Genomic DNA, 26,319 nt, shown 5'->3' with positions numbered 1-26,319 from the left:
CCGTATGGCGGCAAGTTGCATCAGAAAGTTGCTCTCAATTGTCCGTTCAGTTATTTTTGCCGGTGAACCATGGGGTTATGAAAATTTTCGATAACAGGGACAAAGGAATTCATACTCGTGTTGTTTTCGGGCAAACAATCCCGGTGCATCATTCATAATTTAGTTGATTTTTAGTTTAATTAGTGATGTGACTCTCGGTTGTCACGGGCAATTGCACGCCACCATGCGTTCCACGCATGATCACAGGTAAGAAAAGTGGGAGGCACCTAGATTCATCGGATTCAATTATACATAGTGCTTTGATATTGCATCAGACTCTTTGTTCCCAAAATTCGATTGAAAACTCATTTTATTGTCGATGAAAAAATCGCCACTCTAAGGTCCCATTTACTGTCCCTACGTCAGATTTTAAAAATCCCTTTTCAATTGAAGGAAAAGTTCATTGATTCGACAATGTGGTGATTAAAATTAATTTTATTATTTTACACTTTTTGGAGGAAAATAAATTTCCCGGAAATTCAAAATTTTCATATAGTGTTGTGAAAGGATTGAATAACTTCGCGGGTGCTCTGATTTTTTCATAGCCATTAGGGGACGATTTAAAAAGTCCTTTTGAAAGTCTCAAATGAAAAACTTGGTGAGAAATATTTGAATGCGAGAAAATTGTATCGGAGGCGTGAGAGAAAGAAGTGCAGCTGAATGTAACGAGTGAAAATATCCCGTGGAAAATAGAAAAACAGAGTGTCGAGGAAGGAGGAATGAAAATGGGTTGATAAGAGAGCAAAAGTCACAGGTGTCGCAGTGTCGACGATTGAATTTCATCATAGCATTGATAATATCGATATGAATATTGGTATTTTTTTGAATTTTATCTCTATTTAATATTTTCATCCGGAAAATTCGCATCCAATTGAGAGATAATGGGAAAAATGTCGATTCAACGCGCAATTTAAAAAAGCGACAGCTTTCAATTTTCCGTGAATCCTATGAATATTTGAAGGAGAAAATAATTCAATCCTTATTAAAAGGAATGAATGAAATAAAAAATTGCCGGGAGTTATCCCAGCGCGAACGTCGAGAGGAAAAATGACGGTTATTAATTGAAATGAGAGCCCTAAACGAATCTTTAATGAAGAATAATTGTTTGAGATATTCAACAAAAAATATATAGCAGTAAAAACAGCCTTTAATGGATTTAGATGGTACGACACGTAATTTAAGTGTAATATCGCATTACACGGTGCTCTCAACACGAAGTTCATGGCGCTATATGGGCGCGTCACGCTACATTATTTCCTCATTATTCCATGACAGATACGAGAATTAGCGTCAACGATTATTATAACAAACTAATGCACGGACAATGTGCAATAGATCGGAGAGAATGATCATGTTCTGGGGAATTACCAGGATGAAAAGCCCCATGTCTGCACTGGAAATGTTCTGGAAAATTATCATCACACGATTAATCTCACATCCAAAAAAGATGAGAAGCATGCAATTAAAAATTACAAATTTTCGCCATCGAACAATTGTTTCCAGATTGATATATTGATATGGTAGAATTAATTGGAAGTGAATTGAACAATAAATTTTTCTTCATGAGTGACTAGAAGCAACAGGTAATAACGTAATTACTTGGTAAATTCTGGATTCCACCCCGAAAAATCTACCAAATGATGAATAAGTGAAATAACTCAGTCTAATCCATTTATGCCTTTGTTTCAGGTCCCGGAGGAAATGTACGATCCCGGGAGGGAAAAGACTAACAGTGCAATTAAATTATTCAGAGTGGTGGCGCGACTGGCAAATGCACACAGGCCAGCCACTACATATTTCCAACGAATGGTACAAGTATGGGATGCTTTGTGATCCCATACAGTTTCCAACAGTGGAATTTCGTGTCTGAAATGGAGGGCCTGTTAAACTAGAGATGTGGATGTGTTTGGTGTGCACTACTTAGAGAGGTAATACTCTCAGTACGCCAGCAACAACACTTTGCCACTGTCATATCACTTTCCACTGACAGCAAGTCATATTGTAACCGGATGACAACATTACCTTGTAGACAGTTGTGGAATTTAGTCTCGATTAAATTTGTGGGAAATAGGGGACAGCGAATTGTTATTTCAAAATTTATGCGACGCGTATCGAATTGACAGTCCGTTACCGATTTTTCGGTTAAAAATTTTTATCCATATAATTTTCCGAGTCCCGGCGTTTATCCGATTAATGCACCTTTTTTTATTTTGCTGACAAAACCATAACGGAAGTGTGAAAAAAATGCGGATGAACTTCATGGAGAAAGATCCGGTCGGCAAACTGACAAAAGACAAAGTAAATTTTGAAGTCTGGAACAGAGATTTAATAACTGTCACAGAAATTTCAACACTCATAAAACTTTATCCCACAGTATTTACCCCGGCACTCGACCGATCTTGGAGACCTTCGCGTAGTTCTGCAATTGTTGGAGAGTCTCAAAAAACATTGCCACCATCAAGCAATACATATGAAGAGAACGTTGTGAAGTTTATTTCGCAGCATCTTGGATGTATTTATATGTTTCGTACACCAACAACTTCTGGTACGTAACTGTTGCCCAGGGTGAAGAGTTGCCCCGCAGGCACCACCTTATATTTCACTCAACTTTGTTGCACGTTGAAAACCCTAGGTGCTCAAAACTTAACGCCATATCCAACATCCAATCTTTCCATCAAACTAATTAATCATTCCCGGGTAAAAAAAAATTGTAATCGGAATAATTTTTCAAAACTTTTTCGAAAAATAAAGTCGTTTTGTTTTTCGATTTTTTTTTTGTTTCATAAAAAAAAATTTCTGAAAAGTTTTCCCGAAATTTTTAGAAAACTTGGATAAAAATATTCCGATTACAATTTTTTTTTACTCAGGTTACTACCAGAAATAATAATTTAAATTACTGTCAAATCAATTGTGCAACACCTCGATTACTACATCAAAAAATACCCATTTATTTGCATAAAATTCCTTTTTCATAGATTGTTTATCGATTTAACACATCATTTGTGTGCTAGCAATTTTTTTCTTTGAGTTATTATTTTTACATTGGAAAATTTTTTTTTTATCGGAATGATAGATTTCGTGGGGATGTAGCTGAGAATTTTAACCGATGACCATAGCCTTCAAAGAATTAACTGGCAGATCTACTATCTCTTTCATAATTCTCTCTTCTGCAGCTGCTGCTGCTTTGCTTGTGGAAGTCTTTGCTACTTCTCCCAAGTGTTCAGGAAAAGTTTTCGATGCCATTGTAAGAAGTTCTAACAGTCTACTCATGTGATGTTGAAACGGAGATTCTTTTTCGAATAAATTTGGTATATAGTCAGCAAGTTCAGCGTTGATTATCTGAAATAATCATTAAAAATGTATTGTAACCAACGAAAATGTGACGTCCAAATCCAATTTACTGAAAGAACTTGTAATTACAATTACATTTAATTACAATTTTCATTTAATTCAAATAAATCTCGTTATAAATATAAAAAATGAATACTCACATTAATGAGACCCAGGATGACAAACAGAGTGAAAATTTTCTGAACTCGATACATGTTGAATAAATTATTCTACACTCCAACTGGATTTTAACAGTATCAGCACAAAATCGGCTTAACCCAGCATAAATTACGAATGAGTGAAAATTAATTGACGCCCAGTGGTATATATACACCAAATGGTTATATCAATTCATGAGTTTTCACGATAGAATCGTGCTCTCCAGTTGAAATGGAAAAATCAATTTACAATAAACATCTCTCGAATCACGAGCCGATGTCTCCATCGGCATTTTTGTGCCTTCCAGGGCGCGATTATCATTGTAACAATGAAAACTTAATAGCATCAGCATTTATCTGTCGCACGTGCTGGACAGAATGAAAAATAATATCGAATTCCTGGTCGTTATAATATCGCACGAGAAATCCAGTCGATTAATCATTCACGGCAAAATCGACATCCTCCAGACGGATATAATACCGTAAAAGCGTTGCCAATGGAGAGGAAATCTCCTTCATCGGTGGACTCCACTGGAAAATCAATTCGTCAAGATTTCTGGACTCATTGCCCCGCGTAATGTCTACCCAGTGGATGTTGTAGTTTTTTTCCCCAGGTCTGACCTAAATAATGGATGAATGATGATATCCGTTATCCATTCGAGATTTTTTTTTCCTCATAACCATTCTATTGCCGATTCCCCGCCTCAGAAGCGGAAATAGATTTTTTTTCACGTCATTACGGAAGAAGAATACATTTTTTTGCACACGGGAAATTTGGGAATTCACCGGGTACATGCAGAAATATTTATTTATTCATTTAAATCGAAATAAATAAATCATTCTCATTTAGAATGGAGAGGAGTAAAATTGAAATCATTAATTTCAGTGTTTGACATTTTTTGTTGTTAATGTTTATCGGTTTGGGTATTTTTTCTCTTTTTTTTTGGCCCAGTTGTTATTAATAATTATGAGTATTCATCGGTTGTATTCAAAGCGAAATAGCAACCGCATAGACATTCTAATTTTCTCATTATTCGTGCGGTTTTCACCCCTGGTGCAGGCAAATGACAATAAAAATGAAGGTTTAATAAATACTGACTTTTGACTACAATTCCGGTCTCAGTATTAACCTGTGTTAGTTCTCATAAGCAGAACAACGAGTGGAAATTTCGCACATCGGGTCAACGTGTTCCATGATGAGATTCAATTGCAGTCGCTAATGTACTGCCGAGTTGAATTTTAATATACGTGAAAATACCTCTCTTGTGGTTACGATAACAACCCTACGTTGTTATCAACGTATTCCAGATTTTAATTGCACGGCATTACCCTTTGCGTACGTTTGTATTTAAAAAAATTGAGGAAAAATTGCGAAACAAGTCGTGTCATCGTAGATAGAAATTCACCTGTTACTATTTTTCTGGGCTTTGGGTAAAAAAAATTGATGCATGTGAAATTTATGCCACTCAATTTACACGGGGGACTTGAATTTTTAAAAGAAATAATTTTTTTTAGTGTATCATGATAATAAATATTTTTTATCTGCATATTTGGAACGTTCGGAGTTCTTCTTCTTCTAACCGATCCTTCACCTCTGGGATTTCGCGCAGTGGCATAAAATCGAATGGTGAAAAAAATGTTGGGGATAAAAATGAAGTTGGGGAAGGAGGATGTGTAAATAAAAGTTTAATAGCAACGAGGTCTCGTGTACGTGCCAACAGTGTGTGTCTCGATAAAAGCCACATTCTACTTGGATGCGTAACGCTTGTATCACAGTCACGAACTCGCGAATCACGCGCTAAAGAATGAAAAACTTTCGACTTATATTCTCCTGCTACAAAATTCGACTCCCCTGGGTTTGACGATTTTTTACGAAAAAAATATTCTCATCCACGTGAGCACAAAATAAAGCATAATCCCGCATATTACACATTACATACATAATATTCTATAATACTCCTATTATATTCATGCCCGGGTAAGAAAAAAATATTCCGATTACAATTTTTTTTTACTCGAATATATACGGTATATTTGATTTAACTATTTTTCTGGAGATTTTGCATTTACATAAAATGATTATATCAAACAATAGATGAATATTTAAATTCTGCAAAATTCTTCCCTTTGAGAAAGTAATTGTAAAATTCCACTGTTACCTTGAGAAAAAAAAATCCTAATTAGTTCTCTTTATTAACAATTTCTTCAGACTGGAGATAAGATTTTGTTATTCTCTCGGGGCGAACGCGAAATAATCTGAGACGTCAGCGAGAATAGAGAAGGGCTATAAAGTGTTCTTTGATCTCGACGTCATTGTCCCTTTTCCAGTCTGCAAAGAGGAAAAAAAAAATTCCCTCTTTACCTAAGAGTCACGTTGGTCATTTATTTTTAAATCCAATGAAATTTTGTCAGTTTGACGATTGAGAATTTTTTTTGGCAATCTCAGTTTTCTCTTTTTTCCATTTACAATTTTATCTTTCGGGTGGTCGTTGACGTCTAGTTGTGAGGAGGATAGAGGGTAACTACCCTCGAATCCAGGGGTGAGAGGTGTCCTCTCAGGGACCACACGTTGTAGGTGCTCTGACACCTTTACGCCTTTTATCATCCCGTCTTATCCGACCCCAGGTCTCCTTCCGGTTGGCTTGATACAACGTGAATTACGACTACGTGCCATTCTGGGGGGTTTCTCCTCCCTAAATCTGTGAATTTCGACGTTTGCATAAGCGCACTTGAGAATATGTAACACCAAGGGGTTGTGATTCCATATTTTCACAGTGAATGGAACATTTCGTCAAAACTGTCCGACAAAAAAAATTTAATAATCACTATCGAATTAAATATCGACCTCACCCTCGATCGATTATTTTAATTCTCGAATAAAAATAGAAATTTCGTCTTCCAATTCGGGAGTCGTCACGTAATCTTAAACTCTCCGTTAAATTTTTATCACCTCAAAGCTGAAGTTTCGTTTCATATTCATTCTCTCGGTGTCACTCTCATCCTCTATATCCATTTGAAAACATTTTTACATGAAGTAATGTGAATAGGACAGGGTAAAATGCGAGAGACAGGAAAAAGAGAGGAGCTTGAAAAAAAAGTGTGCGGAAAGAAAAATGTTGATGACAGAATTTAAATTTTGTTTTGCTCCATTCTCCCAGTATTTTCGCAGCTCGATGCTCACGGTAATGCGCTTACATCTGAAACGCATTTTTATTCACAAGATTATGAATGATATTTCAATTAAAAATCCGGAGTCAACTCATTTTTACAAACTTTTGTGGGTGTTATATTTTTTCCGGATGAATGAGGAATTTCAAATGAAGAGCCCAATTAACGTGGGTCTCAGTGAATTAGTAAATATTCGCTCCGACTTAAAGATTCTACCTTCAATGTTAATGTCACTGCAATAATTTTTTTTGCGGATGTAGTAGATGGCTCTTTAGAAATTACATAGAAGCGCGAAAGTGACAATAACGAGGACGATGACAGAATTACGAAACAGTAACGAGGAGTGACACGAAGCAGTTGTGAGGTACTTAGGATGGGAGTTGGTTATTGATTGAAGACATTGTTTAAAAAAATTGGCATTTCATGGTCAATTGAGCAAGAGTCCTCGAGGGAGTGTAAATAAGATTTGAATAGGAGAAATGAAGTAGGTGAGCCTCCAGTGGATTGAATATTTTATTCCTATAATTATATATTAAAAATATAAAGATCTGACTGATCGTGTGAAAAACTCGGGGGAAAACACTCCGTCTCGTTAACTAGTTGTTGAAATTGGATCAACGATAGTTGAAAAATTCAGCATCCATTGGCATTCAAATGGCCTCGAATGTTCCAATTTTTTTTATCCCCATCCACTTTTCCCACTCGCGTTGAGAAGCTATTCATTTTCATGTGATGATTTCATCTCCATTCAAAACGGGCGGCAGTCACAATGATGAGAAAATGAGAAGGTCCCCAATGAAGGAATGGGGTGCGGGGGAGTTGTGACAAAAGGAGATCTTTGGGGACATTTCAGTTGGCAAAAACGAGAGAAAGGGGAAAAATAGAGTTGGTGATAAAAAAAGGAAAATCAAGGAATAAAACCGTGGGACGAGACACTCGTTGAATCTAGCAATGAGATTCGCTGAGGTGAGCATTCGGGAAATGAGACGAAGTGAAAGACGAAGAGGGAAAATCAGTTTTCCCATTCTCGTCGAGGATGTCGCCATCGTACGGACAATCCTTGCAACAGCTCGCCACTGGGGAAAATCGAACTGCTGGAAGGTTCGAGTCTCAACTCAATGCCTGCATTTGCAATATTTTTTGCCATTTTTAATTTATCGCCGATCAAAAAATATTCCTGTAATTTAATTGGCTCAATTAAATCAGTCAATACGATCGCAAGTCCACATTTGACTGGTCATATTTGTGGGGAAAATTTTATTTTATGTTAACTTTAAAAAGTTTATGAATAATGATAAGACATTTTTCCTAAAAATTCTGGAGTTTCCAGTTTTAGCGAAAGGTGAAGGCGTGTGCGGAAAAATGAAAGGATAAGGATTTTTTTTTGGAAAATGTATTGAAATATTATGAAATATTGAGCATCGTAAAGTGAACTTTTTCATGAAGAATGTTTCCACGTGTACACTTCCTTTCCCAAATGAGAAGCAGGATAAAACGAGGGATGAGAGAAGCGACAGTAACTTTTTACGAGAGACCGAAGTAAAGACATTGCAGGAAGTTATGTTTTGACTTGAGTCCAGGACCATTCACCGCCCCTTCATCTCAGGTAAACTGGTGCAGGTGAGAGCAGTAACTGGTGGAATTCGAAATGAAAATGTGGGTGTAAGGCTTTGGGTGTACAGTGAAAATGGCCGTACGTTTTTTTGAAATACGATTTTTCTCGCTCAGGTGAGTTTTACGCTTCTGGCGTATATCCACATTATTAAATACGTGATAACCGGCGCAGAAGGGAAAAATACCTTTGAACTTTTCTGGGGCTTCTACCTTCGGTTTGAAGAAGAAAATAGTTTTAACAATGAAAATCAATGGGCATTTTCCATCCTGAATATAACACGCATATTGCCAAATATCTATTTACTATTCTCTCATTCATCATTATTTAAGATTATCACGGCATTGCGTATATATTTTTTACGCAACTCGTCATAAGTTGAAGAAAATTACACAATTTGCCAAATATTATACATATATGTCCACGGAGATAAAAATTTTCAAATAATAAGCGAGACGGAAAAACTTCTGTGCACATGTGTCAAAAAATGTGATTACAGACCTCGTGATGTAATGCACTATTTTTCCGCGGATGCAGCCGCGATTTCCCGCGAATTTTCATCTACACGTGGAGCGCACGCGCACGTACGGTAGTGAGCACGTGGAGTAAGTGAAATTTACTGGAGTACTATACCCGCCCTGCGTTGAAGTGATACTCGTGGGGTTTCTGCACATCCGAGGGTAAAACCAGGAGCGAACAGTCGCGCACCGGCCGCTGTCACGGTGAGATCCCGCATGTTCCGCTCCGTTTTGGTAAGTTTTTTTCCAATAATATCAATCACCGCTAATTATCCAGTGGCTTAATACCGCGGTCATTAATTTCCCCCCACCATTCGGGTCGAAACCCACGTCAGCATGAGTTAAGATCGAATGAGTCAAGTCTCGTCGTGACTTTTCGGTGTTCAAATCTCAATTATTTTCGAATTTATTTCAACGTTATTGCCGATTTTTTGGTTTTGGGGAAATTTCTGGAGGAATGAGGCACATGTGACACGTGAGACACGTGATACACGTGGTCTTTATAAAATCTGACGGGATGTATTAATGCTAAGTAGATGGCAAATTCAATTGTTTGAAGACTCAACATCCATTAGGATCACCTCAATTTCATCATAATTCTTAGTGGCACTTCAACGTCAAGTGTATAACAAGACGCCAGTGAGTGTGTGCATTTCAACGGCTCGTAGACAATTGTATCGATCCTGCAATTTATGTTAGTTTAACAAGATTGCCATAGGGGTTAAATCGATTAGGACGCGCAAGGAAGCGATTTCTGAAGCCCCTGGAGTGAGGGGTTGAAAAAAGCACCGAGAATTTTGCACCTAACAATCGGCCTAATCACTGCTTCTCCTTCTTCCTTCCCCATGGGGATTTTCATTAACATTATTATCTCTTCCTCGGTACTGTAACGAACTTTTCACCCAACTCAAATGCATTTTTCACGTATTCGATTGCATTTCGTTACCCTGCGCCTTTTAAATCGATATTTAATCTATAAAAAAATGGGGCCCACGAAAATTTAAACAATTTGCATTATTCATTTATGCATGTGAAATGTGGAAAAATTATTTTCCCGCGCGAATGAATTGAGAAATTTTTGAGAAATCCGAATTCCAATGGATTTCAAATTTAATTGAGAATAATGATGAACAATATAAGCAGTTCATTTTCTGGTATAGTCCGACGTTGATAGACGTACTTTTGGAAAATTTGAGAAGCGGTTTAGGGAAAAATAATGAAAAATGAAAATAGTGTACACGACTGGTGGAGGAGCGTGAGAAAACACCACGTGAAGTGTTTTTGCTGATGTTGCGAGGTTTTTCTGGAAATCCCGGGAGAATCGAAAGCAAACGGAGGGCGAACCAGGTGGGCTAGATGGTCAGGGATATCGTTGGATAGGGATGAGAATATTTGAACGATCCGTGTGAATCATCGATTCCACCGGCTTACGAATCTGTTATCCCATGTGTTCGCAGAGTAAATCGTATGGAGATCGATCTGTAATTCTCACTCTGACTCTCACCAGCTTGCCACATACAAAAATTCTAAAATTCTACATAATTAAATATAGCATTGATATAAAATATGTGTCACACCCATGACCGAGAATTAATACCGTGATAATTATTTCTGAGGTTGTATCGGTTTTCGTGAAATTATTGAACTGAAATTCAGGGGTTTTTTTTAATTTTTCCATAAAATTTGGAATTTTTCATTTGCACAATAGTTTTTATGGAAGTATAACATGATAAAAATGCTCAGTGTATTTCCTAGCTACGAGGGGGTAGGGGGGGTAAGGGGTTGTAGGAATTTTGTTACCGAGTATTACGATGTGGAAACTGGGAGCAGTTGTAGGAACGTATAAATTTATGAAATTTCATGGCCTCGAGAGACGCATGAAAGTATCTCATTTCCAAAGCCATTAGAAACTATCCAGGGGGACCGATGAATCAAAGGCTGAAGATGTCTGCAACACGGATATGTCCGCGATTAAGTGTGAAGGATAAATCGGATTCCCTCGGGTTTCTGGGTTTTCACATTTGCCTGATGGGCGGACCTCTCCTCTGTTAATAACAATTGCGAGAAAATCTGAAAAGCCGGTGTGTATTTGATTATTTTTTTTTCTCAGGACTGTGGCGACCTGAGAGCTTCTGCACCCTGAGGGGGTGGAGACGCTGCATCGGGTTTAGTGACGCGTGATCGTGAGTGTGAGGGGCCGAAAGGGTGAGTCTTCGAGATGAGCTATGAAGGGGGCCCCGGGCTGCCTGCTAGCCTCCGTCATCATTTTTCAATTATTACGGATGAGTCTTTATACAAATGCATTGCCACCCAGGGTCAAAATTGGTGAGTCAATATTTTTCATAATTATTCCTTATCACTGCGACTCTATTCAAAAAATTGAACAATTCAATCAATTATAAATCCAAACAGTAGAAACTCTTCATGTGATAAGAACACGAATTATTTTTATGTATTTATGTTATTTGTTCAATAAACTACAACTTTTTAATTGAAATTGAGGACTTGTTTGGGGGTTGAATAGATAAAAATGGTGTATGAGGATTGAGAATTTTTTTTTTGAGAATCGGTAGAGATTGTTTTGGTATTAAAGATCATGACATGTTGGTAATCTCCATATCGACAGACAACTATTGTTGGGGATCTGACACACCTAAGATTCACTAGCAAATGGAATAGACTAGTGTCTCCTCCCGTTCCACTGAACAATATCAAACTTGGCATCGCAATAACGTGAAAGAGCTCACTCATGGAAATTCGAAATAACAGTTGAGTGGATTTCATCCAGCGCAAACATTCACTATTACAGTCCCATAAATTATCGTGAATGAACTCGGCATGAATGTGACCATGCAGTCCACCGATGCCTCCAGACGGTTCTCCAATTTCTTTCTGAAATCGACAGGTTCAATATAAAGAAAGAGACGCGAGTCGATTCTCTCGAATTATCGATAAAAAATTCATACAGAAACAAGAGGTGCTTTCTCCCTCACAGAAAAATCACCTAGAGCTTCAAAATTTTTCCTTCTTCGGATTAATATCTGAACCAGTATTAAACCGATTACAGTTTTAATTAAATGGTTCGTAACGATTACATCGAATTAATGACAGCAAATGTGAGATGTTCATTCCAATAATTGAGAATCGAATAGAATTCACAAGTACGTGATAAAGCTATTGGGCGACAGCCCGAAAATTCTTGTGGGGACACACGTAGGGGATTTTGGTGAGTGGTGTAGGAATATATCCGTATCAGTCTCTATTCCAACAATATCGAAGTTGGCATCGGAGTAACGGGGAAGAGCACACCCATGGGAATTCGAAATAGCAGTTAAGTGAGGCCGGGAAATATATACTGAATCAGTCTCTCCGGCACTCGACACTCTACCAAATACAGTGTAAATGTGCACTACTTGTAGCGTATCGCATCCTGATATGATACGTGCCCATCAATTCACGAGTTTATCCCCCCACAAGTATTTATTCATGCATTACGCGTCAAATGCAGAGGGGGAAACCCATCTCGAGAGGCTGTGTCAATCATTTTAACTGAACGTTTAACGCAATTGCGTTAGACATCTATCGAGGATTCCTACAATGCGCGGTACAATGGTCGAGTGATATCGAATCAATCTCAGATATTATTCATACACTATTTCATAATTCTGTATGAATATAACGGGAGTTTACGGTGTGTCAAAAACATTGTATAAACTGGGTTTTTGATTGATGAATTATTTGAACGGTTATTTATGGTAGTGGGGGGACTATTTCATTCCGGCAATTCTGAGATTATTCCATTAGCTATTAAATCATAATATACCACTGAAACATTTCAAGGTTAGTTCATCTACTCCACCATTAAACCGCAAAACCGTATAAAATGACATAATGGCCGGTGTGACGTTTACGAGGGAACATTTAGGTACGATTTAACGTTTCATCTGCTGTCATACAATCCCGCTGAATAAATTCAGGCGAAAAAAAAAGGTATTTGTTCGGGGGACAGTGGAATAAAAAAATAAATAAATGTGACTGCGAGGAGTGCATGGATACGAATGACTTGGTGGCGACTGGTTTCCGTCTGGTTAGTTCGTCTTCCTTTCGAATTTCTCCCCTTTCTTTTCGCCAGACCGGGTTGTTCCATCTTGTACGAATAAATCACTCCTCCACTCTCCCTCACATCGATATCGATTCTACATGGTAATATTCGAGAGGGGATGAACCGTTGTTTCAAGGGTTTCCGGAGTCGAGAGGGAGTGGCGCAGTGAATGATAAAAAAAAATGTTCAACACTTTTCCCTTGATTAATACAACTTTTGTTTATTGCCGACTGTTTTATTCTCTTGGGTTGTTTTATTGGTTTAGTCATACATTTATTCAGCTGGATTTTGAGGTCATCTCGATTCTATTAGATCGATGGAATTGGCGCACTCGTGATGCCAGTCTTGGCACGAGGGTTCTGAAGCCTCACAATGAATTTCTTGTCTGCACTCACGGATACTTTCAATCTTCATACAATTCTCCATTATTCTCTCAAACCCATCAGTAATCGCAATGAAAAATTCACTCATCAGTTTTACCAGCAGAAAAAATAAAATTCACCAGACAATTATCTCGGAATTTAAACACTACTTGTACTCCACATTATTTAATTCCCACCAGAAATTCGGAATATCATGAATAATTTCACGCTAACTCAAGTTCTCTACATCTGACCTCGAGAATTATTCCCGGGAAAATTTGAACGGAAAACCCAAGACCGGACGAATTTGATGGATTGAATGGGGAAACAATTCGTGTATTACAATACAGATTAAGTAGAGAAAGACCCTCAGGGAGTTTCTGGTTCATGATCTCTCGATTCTAGCAAAAACATGTTCTATCCGTCAAGGTCGATGAAGTAGGGAGACTGAGGGGTTGGTAAAGCGGACGGTATGATAAATCTTATGGTTTAATTCACTTCTCCTTGTGCAAGCTACTTTACTGCGGCTGCGGAAGAAGAGGGTCTCGTTATCTCGACGATACGGGTTGTTAAAGGCCCATCCGGAGTGACCCCCGGTGAATTCACGTCTCCGGAAATTTTATTCTTCCTTTGTACTACATGTCTCGCCAGTACACACCCGTCTTCCAAATAATTTATATCAATATCGCGATTCTATCGAAATATCACGAGTATCGAATCATTATTCGTTACGAATCGAGTTATACTACTTCACTCGAAATTTCTCCTGCGATTAAAATGAGATTAACTTAAATCGCGATTATAAATAAAATAAAGCCAGGTCTTTAATCACTGACCTAAGTAATCGGATACAGTTGGAGATAGAAACTGTAAAACTCCTGCCAACTATCGTTAAACACAAAATATCTCCTCAATTTTTTTTCCTCTCTCATGGCGGTCGTTTTTTTTTTCTTCGCCAGTGGATGAAAAAAAAAAGGGAGATTGGCATTGTCGCTGAAGCCTCGCAAGTTTCGTAGTGACAACGTGCAAAACTTTCGCCAAACTCTCTTACACCTCACTTCACTACCCGCCCTCTTCCCATTTTCAGTCAGTGTCGTTTCCTCCTATCACCCCATCGACACTTGGAATATATATTTTTTTTTTCATTTTTTCTCTCTTGTTGAGGGGTGAAGTCCTTCGATGACGCCTAGATCCCCGAAGAAACATGGCTAGGGTGGATTTTACGGGATTATAAGAACCTTATCCAGGGCACGTTGTCGCCTCAAGCTTGAGAGAAGAGAATTCAGACACTCAACTTTCGGATAGCCATGAATTCCTTGAGTGCCATCAATGGATCTTCTATTTGGGTCGTCTAAAACAATCCTGATAGCTCCAATAACATCTTTTTCCTCAAGTAAACGATTTTTATGCATTTAAACGCGTTTGACAGTGACTCCAGCTTTTCGATCGTTTAAAAAACAAAATGAGTTGAATAATTTAAAAAATGGTGAAGCTTTAATTATATATATATCAGATATATTTCTTTGGCTCTAACAACACAACCCAATAATCACGAGTAGACAGAGGTGTTGATAGCTGCGATGGTTTTCTCGTATCGTATTCTGATTGAGTTAGCCCCCGAGAATTTTACACATCCATAAACAACGAGCCCAAGGGGATGAAAACGAATACGTGCCTTGACCCTGGGAATGAAAGAGATGAATAAAGAGAACAACGTGAAATACCGGGGGATTAAATTCCTGGGGAGGTGATCCCTACCAACGGTAAATTCCAAGAGAGAAATAAAGTGAAGGGAGAAACAGTACGAGTGATAAGGAAAGAGTGAGATATGATGCGAGAAGTCGTCGACTTCATGGCGCCATGGGTCACCATTTTCTACCTCTTCCTTTATACAGATTCATTCCATCTAAAAAAAAAAAAACTATCCTCGGACTAGACCCGGCAACTCGATAAACACAAAGAGCTCTCCCCCAGCGGTGAAATCACATAAAGCGAGAAGTTATTCTTACAAAACTACGTACGAATTTTACGGGGTAAAAACAGAAATGTACGTTTGGTTATTTTTCTACTTTTTCCACGCCGAAGGGGAAATGTTTCAAATTTAAAATTCCCCCGTGGCTGGCGCCATTCTCCATGATTTCCATCTCCGAGTTTTACGTGACGTCGAGGTTGAAAAAAATGAATACATGGGGGATTTTTGTATCATAATTTTACCCGGTGAATATTCTTGACAATAGTCGGCTGATTCTCTCTCCGGTGTGTTGTTATTGCTGATTTTTTTTATTGAATTGATTCGAGGAGAATTCATGGATTCGGAAAGAAATACTGAAAATCGGTGAGAATCAAGTAGAAAAAGACACCGGTCAGACATATAAAGTCCGGATCAATCGTTACTCTACCCATACTGAGGATTTGCAATTATTTGTATTCCATATTAAAATAAAAAATATTTAATATTGAATTTTTTAATCAATATCGAACAGATTAAATTCAATTACATACCCGATAAAACGAAATTACATGATTTTGATTTGGAATTGATTTTCATGGCATGGTTCAATTTTTTTTTAATGGTAGACAGTGGAAAGTCCGCATTATCCGTTGACAGTGAAAAACAGAGAAATGCTTTTAATAATTTCGGTATTTTTCGGGGTGATGTATCACTCGCTGCCGGGGTACAGGGAAAAAAGAAGAAAAAACGTTTTCACGGATGTCTTGAGAATGGATTGGACTAGTGGATGGACGAGGGGATGAAATGGTACCGACGACACGTTCGTTCCATTGACCGTAATCCCACCTAAACCGTACCTGTCTCATCACCGTACCTCGACCCATTCTCCTTGTTTTATTCCTCACCACTCCACCTCTTTCCTCCGTATCTCCACCCAATCGGTGTTTTTATTCCCTCATTTTCTTCACTTTCATATAACTAAACATCTCGAACCTACTCTGAAATTGCAGAAATCGTTCGACTTATATAACTTACGAGATCTCGAGTTACGAGGGCTTATTCCGACGTTGTATCAACCCAGCTGTAAAACCAGCGCCAACTTATACCAACTTTATCCTCAATTCTTTTATTTTGCCTGGGTATTCCTCTTTTTTTCTACTGGAAAAGGGGATCTGCGGATTTTATGACACAGATGCGGTAGTAACTTTATTCCCGTCGTATTTCGAAAAATTGACAGTTTGAAATGTAATCAGGACAAGTCGATTCCAGGTCTCATATTTATATTATATATTTTTTTTAAACTAGTCAGGTACTAGCTACTTTACATGCAATTGAATCCAGTCAGTTTAATGTTATATAAATAGTTATATTCATTTGGGAATATTTTCTCTGTTGAATTGTTGTTTCCAAAGTTGGAAAACACGAAAATTAAGTTGAAACTTTTGTTTTCGTCCCGGAGAATAATAAAATCCCCAAAAATAGCGGTCTTTGACTTCCAAACCAGTTGCTTCATCCGAAGATTGAACTCTCGGGATTACTGATGGCTTATTCTCTCTGTGTTTACATAGACAGGCGCAAGTCACAGATGAACCTCAATGATGATCGATTAATATGAGAGCATTTTCCCCTCTAGCTTTCACCGTTCACTTCACCCCTCTGTTCCCACAAATCATGGGAATCGGTAGCGAGAAGGGAAGTTCAGTATCATATATCTCCACAAGAGTCTGAGGAAGTCGCTCTTTGATGTTTAATTAATGGCATTAATCAACTCATTACATTCTCTGTCTTCCCAATCACCCGGGAGAGTGACTCTGGGATTTTTATGAGAAAAGCTGTAACGAACTTTCATGAGATAGTATGGGGGAGGAATCTTCGAGATGAAATGGAATGAAAATTATGAGTATTTTGATGTCTCGGAGGAATGCTGGAGTCGAGGTGAATTATGACTTTTGCTCTTGGCGTTCTGTAACACATCCTTTGAGGGCAGGTTCACGTCCGCATTGTTCGGTGGTTTCAGTTTGTTGAGTCCAAGTTTGACCCGAGTAAATCCTCGAATGTCGTAATTCAGCTAGTGTTGTAAATATAATTCTCTCGCAGATTCATTTCACGTGAGAAATCCCGCCATCTACCATAGCCAATACATTTTTTTCTAATACTCTTAAATATTCGAAGAATCTTAAATATCTAAATAAATTACCCATAATAAAAAATTTTATGTATAATGAATCGGGAAAAATCCACTTGCCACTCAGGGGAAAAATCAGATAAAAAATTGACCATATTTTTTTTTCAAGAAATTCTCATGATTAATCAACATAATTTTCGGCTGCCGTATATTAATTATTTTACTTCGTTTCCTGAAATTCATTGGGATTTTCAAACATTTTTCCGTGCAATATAACAAAAAAAAATCAGAACTTAATTATGAACAATCACAAAGCGTAGGTTGGGAAGCAAAATTAATGAGTTCTCAGACTCAAAGGAAACTATTCGTTTGAAACGATCCAACAGAGGAACCCAAGTCTTTGTTTGAGAACTTCTCCCAAAATTCTATTAAAATTATATTTTTTCCGCTGAATTGAAAATTCCCGCGATCCTTCGTACCCACTGACACTTTTTTCTCGGATTGTTTATCAAAATATTCAAGAGGGTTGCACTGCAAGATGAATAAATACGTTAATTCCTTTTATCAGTGCTCGTTACTCACTTTGCCTTGCGGCTTTATCCAACCCATACCCCCGAGACGTGTGTCGCTTTTCACTTCGTCCTCTTAATGTCTGCAATCCTCTTTCCACACCAGTTAACACCAAAGATACATCCACTAGGTAGTGTCACCCAGGCTGACCCTCGATCTCGAGGGTCCTAACCCATAATCCCCAAGACGAACTTTTTCTTTCGGCAAAAGGCAAAAAAAAGAACCACCCACCCCGCACGGTGGTTACTTTATCGGTCTCGTCACGCGTAGAATTCAAAATATATTGCAACCAGGAACATACTCCTTGGGAGTGCCTTTACTTTACTCAGACGCTTTTAAAGCCCCTCCGTGGCACCGCAACTCGTGCAAACTGTCCGATCATGGATAAAGTGTAAGTCACCAGTGACAACTTTTCTTTTAACGTCTCCAGTGAGGCATTTATCTTTCGTTCTTTAATTATTTTATTTATTCCTTCAACTGAATTTTTTCCGAAGAATAGTTAGTCACAGGAAATAATAATCCGTAATCATTTGATTCCTCGAGATCCACGAAAACAGATGGTTTCACTCGAATAAATACATCAACCGGTCAAATCTCGAAACCCAATCTCAGAATTAATTTGAATCCACCCCGACCTCAAACCCCTCTGGACCTTCCAAGATTACCCACTCCCCGATAATCGCGGAATGAAATACGAAGTATCCGCCATCCTCCAACTCATATAAAACCGGAAAGCTCATCAATGAGCAGAAGATAATCCCGGAGTTACCCACCATTAATGGGAAATTGTTTCACAATTGAGTATAGAAAGGTGAAAGAGTAAAATCAGAAAGGGAGGGGTTGAGAGAGAGGGATGGAAAAGCAGTTATCGAAGTACCGTAACGACAAATAAAGTCCTCAAGGCATTGTCCAAACTACCTGGTAGCCTCGTAATACGTGCAGTGAATTGTGGAAAATCCAGAAGCCGAGAGACTTGTTCTGTTCCTGTTCTGTTCAACTCGACAATTGCAGTAGTTTCTCGTTAAAACATTCCCCAAGCCAACTTAAACCCAGATACACATTGGGGGTGGACGGGGATGGAGTATGTAAAATTTTCGTATGGGAATTGAGGAATGCCGGGGGGAGAATAACAAACATGTGTTTGAGAACATTAATTTTACGAATGGTACAGTGATTTTTATTTTTGCTGCAAAATTATTTTCCAGTCTCAAATGAATTTTTAATCAATTAATAAAAACTGTTTCCAGAAATGAATTTTCCTGGAGATATCGTATCCATAATTAAATTGAAATAAAATTGAAAAAATTAATCAATTGATAACTCAAGCCCAAATTTAATCAATTAATTCAACGAATGTGTGAGGAAACTAGTGTCCTTGGAATCAGTGATATCGTATCGCAATCCCATTGTTTCTATCACAATAACAATTGCCGAGATTTATTGGGCAGTCTCCGTATTTTGAGGTATGAGTCTTGGATGGTAGTTCTGGAATAAAGCTCTTCCTACAGTGAAACTCTGAGCCAGTTGTCTGGTGAGTTGATGCTCGTGTTGAGGTGGGGTAATTAGAGCTGTGTATGAAGACAGTAATGCGATTATCACTGTAAGGGCTTCAACCAACTACTCCTCGGACATTTCCACAGTTATTCCCAGATATTTTACCGTGATTCCCCGATTTATCCCTTTATTTTTTATTAATACATCACCATTGCGTCAATTAAATTATTCATCTCCTGGAATTATCCTTGAAAAATCATATATTTTGATGAAACTCAAATTCAATCGGCTTTTGAATTACCCCGGTAATAATTACGTTGTCATAAAAGCGCGGTGTCTAATCTAGTTTAGGGAAAAAAATTTATCATCACCATAAATCAGTTAAAATTGATTAAATTTCGTTGCTCTCGGTTTGAAATATCGATGGAGATTATTTACCGAGGTATTTCGTTCTGGCGGGCTTCGGCCATTCCGTTCATTCCATTTTCGCTCATACTTTCGATTAGATATCAAAGCTAAAATCAATTCGATAACTGAATTGAGTTATTGAATATTAAATTCCATAACCAGCGGAACACCTTCCATTCACTGACGACAAAAATTTAAAAAAATTCAGCAGATAATTTAGAGATTAAAATTGCTAAACATCCGGGGCTAATAGCCACTTGATAGTCACAGTTCTCCATTATAAATAACCAGTGTTATTGAACTAATGGATCTCGTTACAACTCCTCTAAAAATTGGTCCATTATCTTTTTCTGGGGCTGAATATTTCCGGTGAAAAAAAAAATCCTCGCAGTGAGAAATTTACACCTGTCCAATACCCCGGACATTCAATGGCCGGTGAACGAAAACACGAAAATTGAACTCATTAACTATCACGTACAACCCTGTGACACTCGTATACACGGTTTGTCCTGTGGGTGCACTCAGTCATCCGATCAAAACCAAAACACAACCTCTGTGTTGTGCACGTATTTGCCTCAATGAGTTCTCCATATAAACACGTGATTTATCATTCGAAAATTATTTTTTGAGCAGTTTATACACGAACGTGTCCAAATATTCATTACTGCACTGTTGATTTATCGAAAATTCATTTGAAATCTGATTTCAAGAGGCGCATGGGAGAGAAAATAGAAACGAATATCGAATGCACAATTTTTTAATAATATTTATTACTTTTCAATCGCAGATTTCAATGCATCAAAGCGCGAGGGATAATAAAAACGATTAATCATTAATTTTCCATTTTTTTCATTTCATCTTTTGACGGAAAATTTGGCGGAATAATAATTAGTGATAATGATAAATAATGGGTCGCCTTTTTCTCAGGAAAAAATCAGGATTTTGGGGGTCGAGGACGGTGGGACCTAGGATAAACTCAATTTTCTTTTTTCCGTGTAAAACCTCAATGGGAGCAGTGGAGATACGTTTATCCGACCGCCGAAAGAGGATTTCCTTCTAGAGAGACTAGAGCACCCGTGGGATCGTCCGATGAGACTTGAATTCCTCGCATCTTTTGCCAAGAACACAAAATGACGTAATAATAGTACGATTATCTACTCGATATGCCCGATTTATCATTTCAAATATGAATCCCTCTCCTTTATCTCATCTCGAGTTTCACGGAAAAATTCTTTTTTAATTTTGAATTTGCCGGGAAATATGACAATAATTCTCGGATAAATTCTCCATTTTCCCTTCTATTTCCCCATTTTCCATTTTTTATGGAATTTTTATGGAATTCGCAGTTATCAAAACATTCCAAAAATTTCTAGTCGGCCAATGGCATGAATCAAGAATGTTTTTTTTTTTCGTGAAAATAGTCGGAATGGATCTGCCTCGTCTCATAAATATCGCATCGATTGACATATTTTCCTGTTTATTTCGTCGCGGATCATTCAATTCGTCAGGGGAAAAGTCCGAGCTGTGCTGCACTCGTAAAAATAACGGAAAAAAGGAAACACGGTGGGAAAAAAGATTCTCCATGTCACAGCATTGCCGATCGGCCCAAAATAATCCATTTGAAAAACGGATCACATCCGTTCGCCAAACGCAAAATTGATACTGCGCCGAAATATCTCGGAATAAAAAACGTGTCAGCATATAAAATGAATTTTCTCTCAGTTACCATTGAAACAAGAATTCGCCTCGATCCTTTAAATTCAACCCACGATTTTCCCCGAAGATCCATTTCATTCAAAAATATTCCAAGAGTTTAATATAAAAAAATCACCCCAATTTCAGTTTCAAAAATAAAATTCGACAATTTCCGGTAATCCACCGACAAAAATTGCCATTTAATTATGCGTTCGGTATTTATTATCGAATATTTATCTCCGTGTGGGGATTTCCGGTAAAAAGCATTCCATTGATCATGGGATGGAGGAGACTGAGGGGTACGAAAAAAAAAAGTGAAAATGTGTTATATGATGCGCCAGAAAACTAACGGATTATCCGCTCGACATGAGAAACCAACGGCTCCTCTCTTTACCTCTTCTTTTGCCGCTCTCTTCATCCCACCGCGAATGGACTCTTGAATAATGCAACAACTACCTCTCACCAACATCACCAACATCACCAACATCACCAGCCCCTCTCCAAACTTGACTTCCTCAGCTTCTCACTTCAATGTAACCTGTCCAACGTTAATAACATTGTTCGCAAACCCCCCAGCTTATTGATATTGCCACAACCGTATCCCATTAAAGTTCATAACAATATCCTAGATTAAATTCTTTTTCCTTTCCACGACTTTTCACCAGAAATATTCGCTTGTAAACAGGTTTATTCCCGACGTCTGTAGTTATCTTGAATTTTATCGAAGTGTACGAAGAGAACATTCGAAATATACAGTAAAAGTGACAATAAAAATAGTAATTTACGTAATCCGAATGGCAGAATCATTTCCCGAGAATTTCACACAAATGAAAATAATTGAAATACCGAAATTGTGAAAGAAAATTTATTTAAGTAGCAAAAAGCACTCTGAATATTTGAAAATTTCGAATTGCCCCTCGACGCGGTAAAAGTCGTCGGCTTGACCCGAAAAACCGAAAGCACAAGTCATTTCAACCTCTAACAAACCCTTAAAAATATACAGTCCCAATTCGCCTGTAGTTTCAGCCTCATAAGCGGTGAAGTAAAAATTCATGTGCCATTATCCGGAATAATTGTCCGAAGGATGAGACGGTCTAATTACCGTGGACAACAGGGTTTTCCTTTGGAGTGGCTCCGGAGTATTTGCATCCCTGAAGACATCCGCCATTAAGTTTCCCTCCCAAAAAAAAGCTAATGACGTCGTATTTACATTTTTCTCCCCATCCCCAGTGCCCCCCGGGGGCCATGACCCGTCGACGATGGCGGCAAAATCGAAACGGCAATCATTTGAAACGGAGGTGTAATTCAGATCGTTACTAACCGAGCAATTAGTGACGAGGGTGTCCTCGAACGAAAAGGGAATTCCGAGTTACTCGTATACGAGAAGGGGAACGCGTAATTTCCTGGTGGTCACGTACGCCTCTAACCGCAGAGCCTCAATTCCCCTCTTGCCATCAGCTGTACATATGAGTTGGAACAATGCGAAGACATATCATTGGGTAAATCGCACGAACGAGACAATGCTCCGTAAATTTTACAACGCCAACTTAAACGTTCGGAAATAAAAATCAAAATGAATCCATTGAAAACGTCCAATACGCCTGATTGATCGTCAATTCAACTGAAAGAATGTATTCTAATTGGTCGGAACGAGCCCGTGCAATTTGCTACGGGTTGATTACCCTTTTAAATATCATAATTACGATATTCTCTCGTTAATTATAGTACTTGATTCGTAGAATGTATTGAAACTCGATCCACCGGGATTTTTCCTGGATCATTCCAGAAAAAATTAATTAGTCACATTAAATAGAAATTAATTGGAGGGATTCGATTGATTTTTTAGTTTTTGAATTAAAAAAGTTGTGGCTGATTTTTTTTACTAGATTTGAAGATTAAGTCGGGAGGGGCATATGGGAAAAACGGAATGTATGATTTTCAGGTAGGGGTGGGTTGGGGAGGGGGGAGGGGGGCTTATCGGTAATGTACGATAGTTGGGGTAATGCGACCTAGAAAGCACTTGGCACTCAACTTATACCGATAGATGTACGGCCTCTTTATCAGATCGAATTAGGGTTGCGTGAATTGAGTTAGGCGAATATTGACGGAATCATTTCTCCCTGCTTCCTGTACCTCTCACTCCTTCCTGTATCTACATTGAAACCTGATTTACGACCGTCACACCGCACGTCGCACATTTCAGTTACACTTTCTCACTCCACTCTTCCTCCACTGGGTGCAATTCCACCGTCGAGATATGCAATTCAATTTTGTGGACACTCGAACAGATCAACTTCTCCATCATTTTTCATTCTTTTTTTTATTTATATTTCTGTGCTTCCGGGAAAACTGAAGCTTCATCATTTTTACCCGCGCATAATAATTCTGGCCAAACGACTGGAAAGCAGATTAAAAATAAATTCAATCGCACACGGAAAAATTCTCTTTTCCATATGGAATGTATATATGTGATAATATTATATTATTTTATTTACACAGAAATAATAAATTATGGAATGCTCTGGGGAACGATCTGGAATGGGATTACTGAATTAATTGTCATTAAGGTAGAATCGTGGAATTGAATTTTCGTGAAACTGGGAAATGCAAAAGTCGGGGATGTTTTAGCTAAGAGATTGCAATCATTGAATATCGAGAGAAAAATAAATTCCCCATTGAACTCCCGCCCGTAACTCCTTCAAGAATCTTAAACACAAACTTTGAATAAAATGTATGACTCCTTAATGCAAAATTCTCCGGTGCACATCGGGTCGCAAGAGTGCCTCGAAGTATTGAGAATTTTCATCGTACTTCACATGAAAATCGATACCAACCACTACCTGACTAGAATGAAAACCACTTCTGGGAGAGCTTATACATGTTAGATTCTGAAGATATCACCTGTCTCGCGCAGACGCATCTACTGTGCATTAAAAAAAAATATATCTTGAAGTAGAAGATATATTTTCTCGCCAAAATTACCCGTACTATCGATGAAAATTGAAAAAAAAAACATAATGAGTTTATCACTCCTTTCATGATTCGAATTCAATTTCGATTGTTCCTCTGTGGACGTCTCGAATTGTTGAATGCCTTTAATAATTTTCTAGGGAATTTATTCATGTCGGAATAGAAAATTTGCGTCGAAGAATTTCAACTCTGGCATCACAATACTAGATTTTTCACACCTCTGGGCCAGAGGCATGAATGAAACCCACTTTTCTCACCCTCCAGAAATATTCCAAGAAGTTCTTGGCCAGTCGTTACGTCAACTACATTGAGAAAAGAAGTTACCACTGACTTTCTCCACCCCATTTTGCTCCATGTAAATTGGATCTTTTTCAGGGGAGGATTGCTAATATCGCAACGATCCCCAGACCAAAAGCGAGTTTATTAAAACCACGTAATTGATTTATTATTATTCATGAATGCGACTTTTCCTAATTTCTCATTCCGGTATTTCCATGTTTCAACGAGTTGGCTGGTTTCGCTGCTAAATTCCGATTATTCGGCGACAATTTCCATGACCCAGATCTATTGTTAATTAATGGATTACTTCGTTTGGTATTTATTGTCCCTCGTTATGGAGCCGTCCGGATCAATTTTCAGACCAATTTGTGGAGTGTTAATGTGATTATCGTGATTGTACGATTTATCACATTATTTTCTCATTTAGCGGATTCGATGGTCGGAAATTTCGGGGTATTTTCATTATTTCATTACTTTACTAATCAGTCCCATTTATTTATTTATTTTCTGATGTCATCAGACCCATCATACGAATTCCACAAATTCAACACATTTTTTAAAAATATTCCTCATAATATGAATTGTTGAACAATTTTTTCCTCATGAATCTGCGAATTATAAATTATCTCCTTAAAATTAATGACGGTGCTTGAAATAATTCATCACCCGTAGTTTCAGTGTGTAATTACTCAATTAATTCGTTTCACGCATTTTGATTGCCTCCGAGAGGTAGAAATAAGTTTTCCAATTACATACCATCCATTGCCTCAGCATCTTTCTCGAATTCTCGGAGTCACTGCTTCAGCAGAGGGCGTTCCTCTCTCAAACCCTCGAAGCAAAATGAAACTCTCGTGCCAGAATCCACCGAATCTTGAAAAAATAAAATAAAATCCATGAGAAAATTAATTCAATTCAGGATAGTGCCAAAACTATGCTCCCCTGATACATTTCTGAAAAATTCGAATTTTCCAATTTCAGTGAATACCCTCCCGATTTTCATGCTCCCCTGATACATTTCTGAAAATTTCGAATTTTTCAATTTCACTGAGTACCTCCTCGATTTTCATGCTCCCCTGAAACTTTTTTGAAAATTTCGAATTTTTCAATTCCAGTGAATACCTCCTCGATTTTCATGCTCCCCTGAAACTTTTTTGAAAATTTCGAATTTTTCAATTCCAGTGAATACCTCCTCAATTTTCATGCTCCCCTGAAACTTTTTTGAAAATTTCGAATTTTTCAATTCCAGTGAATACCTCCTCGATTTTCATGCTCCCTTGATACTTTTTTTAAAATTTCGAATTTTTCAATTCCAGTGAATACCTCCTCAATTGTCATTCTCTCCTGATATTTCTTCAGAAATTTCGAATTTTTCAATTGCAGGGAATATCAATTTCATAACGGAAAAAATAATATTCACACCGTTCGCTGCTCCCTCTGACAGCGGAACTGCTATTGAGGCAGTTACCGAGTCGACTGACGGGTAGACACCCCACCACTGTTGGCGTGTGGCCCCTTCCCACTCTTGGCGAGTGGCCCCC

General features: G+C 38.0%; 1 protein-coding gene and 1 long non-coding RNA gene across 8 annotated transcripts in view; both read left to right on the top strand.

Moving 5' to 3' along the window:
- The first annotated feature begins 18 nt into the window (after positions 1-18).
- On the top strand, positions 19-2,752 carry LOC105266865 (uncharacterized). Of its 2 annotated transcripts, none has more exons than XR_892197.1 (3): positions 19-246; positions 1,729-2,337; positions 2,414-2,752. It is a non-coding gene; the product is annotated as an uncharacterized lncRNA (long non-coding RNA). The 2 variants fall into 2 exon arrangements; XR_892198.1 differs by lacking the exon at positions 19-246 and adding an exon at positions 1,187-1,622.
- A 6,262-nt stretch (positions 2,753-9,014) lies between these two features.
- The window catches only part of LOC105266863 (Eye-enriched kainate receptor), a 57,014-nt gene continuing 39,709 nt past the window's right edge, over positions 9,015-26,319 (top strand). For all 6 annotated transcript variants that reach the window (XR_892196.1, XR_892195.1, XM_011305305.1 and 3 more), the window contains exons 1-2: positions 9,015-9,059; positions 10,936-11,150. Coding sequence is in view for 4 of the 6 variants with exons in the window: in XM_011305305.1 (XP_011303607.1) it covers positions 11,051-11,150 (100 nt within the window). In the remaining 2 variants the exon portion in view is untranslated. The remainder of the gene's footprint in view (positions 9,060-10,935; positions 11,151-26,319) is intronic.

This window comes from Fopius arisanus, unplaced genomic scaffold (assembly GCF_000806365.1).
Source record: "Fopius arisanus strain USDA-PBARC FA_bdor unplaced genomic scaffold, ASM80636v1 scaffold00042, whole genome shotgun sequence".
In the NCBI taxonomy this organism is placed as follows: Eukaryota; Metazoa; Arthropoda; class Insecta; order Hymenoptera; family Braconidae; genus Fopius; species Fopius arisanus.
The sequence above is the reverse complement of the archived record's forward strand: the minus strand, read 5'-3'. Positions and strand labels throughout refer to the sequence as shown.